Below are 8,448 nucleotides of genomic sequence, written 5' to 3' on the forward strand. Positions count from 1 at the left end.
CTCGTAAATACCAATAACACCCCGTTTCACCGTATTTCACCATGTATCGCTTCTTATTTGAATTCTTTATATTCAGAACAAAACAATTCAGATGTGAAGCTTTATACAATAAATCTATCAAATCTTGTTTACATGCAAATTGTTGTCCTACTCTCAGATTCATACCATCATCCCATTCAAAATGTTGTGTTTCTACTTCAGCACGGGGACCATCATCAAAATCAAATCGTCTGTATTCTTCCTCCTTGTTATCAAACTTCGCTTTATCATCATCTACTCCATTGCCATCATCTACTCCATTGTCACGTGATACATCATCACCACCTTCTTCATTGTCACGTGTTACATCATCACCATCTTTTCCCTCGTCAACATCATCATCATCAGCTTCCTCTATCACCGAGACATTCTGTTGATGTTGTTATGCTGAACAGTTGCCTATGTAAATAGCAAGTACACCATTATTTAATCCACCATTACCTAAACGCAACCCCCCTAATTGATACCAACTAAACTTACCCTCTCAACTCTTGAAAATTTCTCTCCAACTTCAACACCTTTGATGACCTTTACATGAATAATACTTTTGCGTCTCTCTTTATCCAATGAGGTCAGGAACAAAGCTAGGTCATCGTCATTCGAAATATAGAATTGTTTATGAGTTTGCACTAGTACCGGAATGTAACTCAGTTTCAGCTTACTCGAAGATTCGACAATCCTAACCTTCGTGCATATTTTATCCACTAAACCAGAATAAGTAATCTCCTCCAAAGTTGATGACTTAAACATTATACCATACATGGAAGCTGGTGCTGAAATCCATTTATCCTCCGAAGTTGAATAATATCCCTCGTAATCGAAAAAATAAAGCTAGTCAAAGATGGTTTAAAGATGGTCCACAAAGCCCCTGTTACTAATCTCTTCCTGATTGGATAAATTTTTAACGTTTAATATTTTTCTACACCTTTATGATTGGTCAATTTTTTAGACGCTCGTTTTTGATTGGCTAATTGTGCTTATATCTCATTGGCCGAAATTTGGTAAACCGCTTTTCATTAGTTTATTAACGCTTAATTATCATTGGTCGAATTTTTATTTCTAATTTTTTTCTATAGAAAATTACAAGGATTATTTTGACATTTCCAAACTCATTAAAAGGTGAGGGATTCGCGAGGGATATGAAAAATGAAGAAATGTACGTCTAAATAAATAATTTTTTAAAGGAATGTTTCATGTTAGTCCTCAAAATTTGTGCACGGGTCCATAATAGTTTTATTGAAAGGAAAGGGTTTGAGAGAATAAAATGGATGGAGCAGAGTTATTATGAATTTGAAGAGCAGGCTAGAAATTCGCTATTCGCAAAAGAGCGTTAAACTTTCGTATATTACAATAAAATCCCTCAAGTTGTAACAAATTCAGTTCTCATCCCAAATAGAAAAACAAACCTTTTTTTTTGAAATTCGAACGTACGAACTAAAACCTAACACACTAATCTCGCCGATCTCTTCAGCCTCATCTTCCCCTTTCCGTTGAATTCGTGAGTTTTTTTTTTCTGGAGAACAAGAAGTATGACTATTGTCAACAAGAAAAGGGTTCGAATTTCATCTCCTGCCTCCGATTCGGTAAAAGGCATTTTGATTTTAGATACCCACTTGGGAAACCATCGAAATTTTCTGCTTCTTGTTGAAATTGGATACTTTTGAAAGATTAATCGACGGTTTAGTAACTATTTTTCTACACAGGACGACGAAGATGAAGGAAACCCCAAAACTCATGAGAATGGTATTATTGGAGGAAAGCGGCGAATGATAGGATACAATAAGGCTGGTGATACTGAGAATAGGCTAAAGTCTAATACTTGTTACGTGTGTGATGGAAATGACGACTGGCTTTTGGTATGTCACGGAGAGGAATGTCCTATAGCCATTCATCAAAGCTGTACATCTGATGAGCCTGATTTTGATGAATTCCGAAATTTTTATTGTCCTTACTGTTGCTATAAGCGTGTAATTGCGAAGTCTGTGAATCTAAGAGAGAAGCTTTTGGTGATTGAGAAGTCTAGGAAAGGTAGAGAGACTTTAGGAGGAATAGATTTGGGGTCAATGATGGATGAAGTTAGTGAAAATATAGAGAATGTAGTTGAGGTAAATGTTTCAGGAAGTAGAAGAGTAACAAGTGTTGATCTTAGTGGGAATAGAAGGGAGAGTGATGAATCATACGAGAAATTCATGGCGATGGAGAAGGAACAGCGAATGAAAGAAGTTGCGGCTGAAACTCAGTCTCGGGAATCTTCTGAGACTGGTGATGATGATGATGTGGAAGAGGGAAGACTGCAGCGAGGTAGATTTAGTGAGAGCAATGAAGAGACTTCAGAGATGTGCATTACTTATGCCGGTGAGGAAAGAAAGGAAAGGGCAAGAGGTTGTGAGAAAATCAATGAAGAAGTACGAATGCAGAATTCTGGTGTAGATGATGAAACAAAGAAGCAGAGACGATGTGATGTAAACCATGAAACAGCGCAACCACGCAGTTTTGTTGCTGGTGTCGATACAAGAAAGCAGAGGATATACAGTGAGAAGAGCCAGCAAAACAAAAGACTTGCAGGAACTGATGAGAAGGACGTCTTTATCAATGATGAAGAAACACAAGCGCGCAATTCAGATATGGGTGAGGGAACAGGCAGGCAAGGATGTTGCCATGAGAATAACCAGCAAAAGAATGCGTCAGCTACTGAAAGTTGTGAGCAGGAAGTCCGTAGGCCTGATAAAAGATTGTCGCACGGTTCTGGATTTGGCAACATGAGATTTCGGCAGGGAAAACATATTGAAAAGAACCAGCATAACGAAACTGAAACTCAGGAGAAGGAAGTTTTTAAGGATGGGAAGAGAAAGCGGGAAGGAACAGTAGTGAGAGATGGAGATGAGTTTGACTTGGCGGAGAATCAATACAACCAATTGCAAGGTAATATGAGAAATGATGATGCGACCTTCAACAAGGAAAATAATGGTTTCGGAAAGGAAGAGCAAATAGAGCGTAACTCTACATCGTCTATATTATCTCCTATCTCTACAGACAATGTTAACGACTCTAATGCAGCTTCCCAAGAGTTAGCTTTGATCATCCACCCTGGTGTACAAGAACGACCAATCGAAGCACAACCTTTTCGCTCCGCAGCTCCAAAGAAACCGTCTTTTCAACATGAAAAATACGGACACAAAAGTTACCTGGAGAAGAATGGATCTGCATCTGATGATCCCAGACACAGGTTCCCATTCTTTTGGAAATTCGTTGAATTTAAATTGTCTTTTAGCTTAATCGAGGTTTTTTCGTAAGAAAACTAAGCAGCAGCTAAGAAACTTGCTTTCCTTTGACGCGCAGGAAGTTTGTTTCATGCAGTGACAAAAAACGTAAAAGACTGTTTTGGACGCAGGCAGAAGAAGAAATGCTTAGGGTATGAAACTACCAAATTTCTTCCCATCACACGTATATTTCAAATTTCTCTTTCTTGCTGCAGACGTCCTGATTATTTTTTTTTTTGTAATTTGGATTTTACACATTCTCTGTCTCTTTGAGCTCCTCATGAATGTTTATTACCGGTTAAGTTTTATCAGCTTTCCAACAACACCCAAGGATAGCTAGTCTTGTATAATTTTTCTAATCTTGAATGAGCTCTCTAGCTTCTCCTCAGAGGCTGTTTTTCTTTTTCCGTCATAATGCAATTGTTTTGTAGACCAAATGAAAGTGTAAATAGCCAAGGGTTAACATGAGCTTATAGTCTTCCTGTGTAGTGCATAATTGTGATATGATGACTCTTCTTGTCCTTTAGGTTGGTGTGCAGAATTTTCCAGGCTTCCGGAATATTCCTTGGCGGAAGATCTTGGAATTTGGTAGGGATGTGTTTCACGACGACCGGGTTCCAAGCGACCTCAAGGACAAGTGGAAGAACATGAACAAAATGTCATTTCAGACCGGAAAATGGGTAACCCTCTCAACTGAAAGGCAACCAAATCACCTTGTCTCTGAAGCTTGTTCTGAATGAGAAATATTCCAGTAGCCTTAGACTTTAGACTAGTAGAGGAAGAAAATCAACGCCCCATCGCTTTGCAGTTTTTGTACAACCTTGTTGGCTTTTGTCCATAAGACTACGAGTGATGATTTGTTGACACTTGTAAAAAAATGTGAATTCTAAAACCCTACACCAATGCTCCTTTAATGTCTCGAAGTTGTAGTAGATAAGATTCTGTTGTGCATGTCAAATGATAGCTCTTTTAATGTGGGAACATCGGCAATTGCAAGGTACAGTTGTGGGAATAAACACAGCGTTCCAATTACTAACCAAACCACTAATAACTCCAGATTGAGCTTAACCGGAGTTTTTTAGTTTACCTTTACCATTACTGTGGAGAAAACAAACATTGTTCTCCACATCCAAGAGCGTAAAGGTAGTGGGTGGGTCCCACGATAAACCTTCTAGTCGCCACGTGTTAAGGGGAGTGCCACGTACACCCACCGACCTCCATTTTCGGCTTATTTATGTCGCATTTTTGGCTGGTCACTGAATCGCCAAAAAACGAAAGTAATGGAGGTTCCAATAGGGTTCCTGGAGAAACTGTGGAGTTTCGTCTCTTTCCTTCCCTTCTTCTTCCTCTTGCTGCTTCTCGGCCTCGCCAAGGGTACGTCATGACTACCCTTGATGATCATATTGATACCAATCGGTCGTTCCATATGATCGCAACTTGAAGCAAGTTTTAACGATCTATATTAAGTCTCTGGAGTTAGGTCCAGAGTAGTTGCAACTCAAGTTTTCCATTTCATGTTCAGATTATAGTTTTTTGGAAATTTCCATGGCCAAATGAGATAGTTGCTGTTTTGAATTTAGACTTTCTTTTTTTTTTTTTGACGTCATTTAGACTTATCATCCTGTTAATCTTTTTATTGGAACTAGTATTAGAGGATGGCTTTGATTTGGATGGAGGTTTAGTATGATTAAGATTTTTAAATGCGAGAGGAAGTTCTCATAAATGTGAAGTAAATATCATTGTGTAAAAGAGAATATGCAGTAGACATTGAAATTCTTTCTTATTATTTGCAAAAATCAGATGGGAAAATCGTTAATAAGTAGGTTTTTGTCAAGTGTGTTATATTTGAATTAACATGGATTTCGTACGTTTTTTTCGTTTTTTTATCAAAAATATCATGTTACTTTTTTCCGATAAAACGCTATTTCACATGACATATCATGATCTGATTAACTCGCAACTCGCAAGCGAGAAAACGCACCCCTTTAATCCAATGACAATAAGCCCTTTTTTTCATGGTATTTAAGCAGCACTGGAAGTTTGTATTCGTTGTAAAGTTCTCACTCTTCTTTTGATTTGTGTTTTCACAGCTCTGATTGTTGGTCCGATCTCATCTGCTATAATTCTGATTGGCAATTCATCAGTGATCATTGGTCTTTGGCCAGCACATTTCGTTTGGACCTACTACTGTTTAGCAAGGTTTAAATCCATCAAATTCAAAACCAATTTTCCTCGTATCTTCTCTGTATTTTCCACTAATAATCTTGTTTCTGTAACCTCTAGAACCAAGAGAATCGGAGTGGTTTTGAAGACCGTGGCATTAATATTGTTTCCAGTGCCTTTGCTCCTCTGGCCTGTTGCTGGTATAGCAGGAAGTCTCTTAGGTGGAATCGCTTACGGGTTTTTCACGCCCCTTATGGCTACATTCGAGGCTGTAGGAGAGTCTGTTACTAGCAAATGCTACCATTGCTTTGTTGATGGTTCATTCTCCACTATTAAAGGTAGTTGTACTGCGGTTACGGACTTCACGGATTTTTGCTTCCATTCTTACTTCTCCTATATGGATGAGTTAAGAGAAATGGTTTCCGCCGATGCTAAACCGTTAGAGATAAGGTTAGATATTCACTTTCATTGTTTTTAAAAAATTGGTTACAGTTTATAGCGACGGGGTAATCTCATATTTCTTCCAGGTTGTCTCGGGTACCAAGTTGTCTTCTTGCTAGTCTCATTGGTGTGGTTGTAGATGTCGTTCTGATAACAGCTGTTGCTCTTTACAAAAGTCCGTATATGTTACTCAAAGGATGGAAGAGACTATTAGAAGACCTTGTTGGAAGAGAAGGCCCATTCTTGGAGACTGTATGTGTTCCATTTGCAGGTCTTGCTATATTGCTATGGCCACTAGCTGTCGTGGGAGCTGTAATAGCTTCGGTTTTCTCCAGTTTCTTTCTAGGAATGTACAGTGGAGTCGTCGTTCATCAGGTTCGCAGCTACTACTAAAGTTTATTCAGTGGTTTCATAGCTTACAGAGTTGGTTATTAGGGATGTCCTTTGGATTTTGGGTGAATCTATGGCAAACTGAATTATTCCTTGACTCCATCTGGTTGTGATTTTGCAGATCTTTATGATTTAGTTTCTGTACAATAAGCCCTGGCTTCTTTATGTTAGTTTAGTTGAAGCTTAGCCATGAAAGCTCTTAAGACTTTTCATTACTTGGATATTGAAAATGTCTCGCTTGTAGATATTGGATTTTCTTTATAGTTTGCTAGACATTGATAATTTCAGATCCGTTAGGATGTTCTATATTGTTTAATCGTTTGAGAATCTTTTCAGGAGGACTCATTCAGAATGGGACTTAACTATATAATTGCTGCGGTCTCACTGTTTGACGAATACGTAAATGATTTACTCTATATAAGAGAAGGAACTTGCCTGCTAAGGTACATAGTGGGCGCTCTGTTCCATTGGTGTCTCATTTCCATGACATAAGCCTTCTGTGTCTCTATTCAGCATTGGTCAGTTACAAACTTATGACTGTAAAGTACATGCTAATTGTGGCAGCCAGGCCTTGCTATAGGACGAATACAGACGCTGTTCATGTGAAGAGAATATTAGGAGAGAAGACAAACGTTGATCTCAAGAGCAGAAGAAGCAGTTCCTTGGGTTCAAGGCTATATTCTCTCGTATTTACGTAAAAATGTCATGAATGGGTTCCCACATGCTGATTCAGACAATTTCTTTTAAGAAACTGAGGCTTTTAGAGCAAAGTTTCCGATTACCCTTTACGTGATTATGTTGGAGAATGATATCACTGAGGCAAGTGCTGTTGTTTTCATGGAAGGCTGCAGGGAATGGTAGCATCAATGTCAAGAATACCGACATTTCGGCGCAGATTCATGAACTTGGTCAAAGTGTTGTACATAGAAGCTCTTGAAATGGGCGCGTCGGGTAACCGAGCGGGTGGGATCCTCAAACCCGAGAGCGACCAAACGCGAAAGCTGGATCGTACTGAACCAACGGATGTCGATGTTGTATAAATAGCTAACGGATCTCATATTTTTCTTTTGTTTTTTCCCTTCAATAAGTTTTAGTATTTTCTGTAGGACCAAAATAAATTGAACACTATAAAATAGCGATTGAAATACTATAAAATAGTGATTGAAATATGAGATTAAATAAAAACATTAAAAATAAAAAAAATGAGTGGAGGCGAGATTATGATTTTTTTAATTGATTGTCAAATGGGTTTTTGTGATTTAAGAATCACATGATAAAACTAAACTTATCCGTTTTCAGAGTACACGGATATAAACCAATTAGTTCTACTACATTTTTGCGGTAGAAGATTTACGAAAAATAAAAAAAGATTGTTGCAAAAATTTCTGAGAAAAAAATGAGAGGTGTAAGGTGTGAAAAATGAGAGGAGAAGTGTGTATATATAGTGGAGAAAGAGACTTGAAGAGTCTTCAAAATTCCACTAGAACACGAATCGCGACCATAAGCGAAGTCAAAGGTGAAAAATCAACAATCTGTGATTAATCATAATCTGTTACGTTTTTTTGGGGATAATGAATATCTAATATTCTTTTGACTGAATAAAAAAATATATACAAAAAGTCAACATAAAAACGTTGACCAAATGCTCATAAAACTATGGCCCAAAAAGAATATCAGCCTGGCACGAAGGCCCATTTGACCAACACGATCAGCGTCCGCGTCCGGTTCAGCCCGGTTTGGCTTGGTGGAGGCAGCGGCGGCAATGCGCGCGTGGGACTTCCTCTTTTCTCTCACATGTTATTCAAACATGTATGAAAACTCTTAATATATAGTAGAGCTTTTCACCCTTAATGGTCGATATGGGACAAATCTCATTTCCTCTTCACTATTTCCTTTTTATCCTTACTGGGCTTAAAAAAATTTCGGCCCAACAGTTCCCCTATATGAAGAGAAATGACTCTAAACATATGAAGACACAACTGACTCGATAAAACTTAACTCGACTAGACTAGACACGACTCTGACTAGACTAGACAGACTTTCGAGAGTATGCAAAAATGCAACTGTATCTGAGAGGTAGCATTTTTCAGCTTTGAACCAATCATTTTTAATATTTGTCGGATTTACTCGGCCAGGAGGTGTACATGATGTCTTG

The 8,448-nt window shown here is 38.3% G+C and overlaps 2 protein-coding genes across 5 annotated transcripts; both read left to right on the forward strand.

Annotated features, from left to right (window-relative positions):
* Positions 1–1,422: 1,422 nt before the first annotated feature.
* On the forward strand, positions 1,423–4,266 carry LOC18012459. Of its 3 annotated transcripts, none has more exons than XM_024151708.1 (5): positions 1,423–1,622; positions 1,743–2,961; positions 3,073–3,265; positions 3,379–3,451; positions 3,827–4,266. In XM_024151708.1, the coding sequence occupies exons 1-5, from the start codon at positions 1,569–1,571 to the stop codon at positions 4,037–4,039; spliced, it is 1,752 nt and encodes a 583-aa protein (XP_024007476.1). In that variant the 5' UTR covers positions 1,423–1,568; the 3' UTR covers positions 4,040–4,266. The 3 variants fall into 3 exon arrangements, with proteins under 3 accessions (XP_024007476.1, XP_024007477.1, XP_006395961.1); XM_024151709.1 differs by having other exon boundaries at positions 3,097–3,265; XM_006395899.2 differs by having other exon boundaries at positions 1,743–3,265.
* Positions 4,267–4,559: 293 nt separating this feature from the next.
* Positions 4,560–7,397, forward strand: LOC18012460 (uncharacterized membrane protein At3g27390). 2 transcript variants are annotated; one of them, XM_024151641.1, is made up of 6 exons: positions 4,560–4,673; positions 5,390–5,498; positions 5,583–5,912; positions 5,990–6,278; positions 6,630–6,736; positions 6,858–7,397. In XM_024151641.1, the coding sequence occupies exons 1-6, from the start codon at positions 4,580–4,582 to the stop codon at positions 6,871–6,873; spliced, it is 945 nt and encodes a 314-aa protein (XP_024007409.1). In that variant the 5' UTR covers positions 4,560–4,579; the 3' UTR covers positions 6,874–7,397. The 2 variants fall into 2 exon arrangements, with proteins under 2 accessions (XP_024007409.1, XP_024007408.1); XM_024151640.1 differs by having other exon boundaries at positions 6,862–7,397.
* The last annotated feature ends 1,051 nt before the right edge of the window (positions 7,398–8,448 follow it).

The sequence above is a fragment of the Eutrema salsugineum genome, unplaced genomic scaffold, assembly GCF_000478725.1.
Source record: "Eutrema salsugineum unplaced genomic scaffold, Eutsalg1_0 scaffold_6, whole genome shotgun sequence".
Lineage (NCBI taxonomy): Eukaryota > Viridiplantae > Streptophyta > Magnoliopsida > Brassicales > Brassicaceae > Eutrema > Eutrema salsugineum.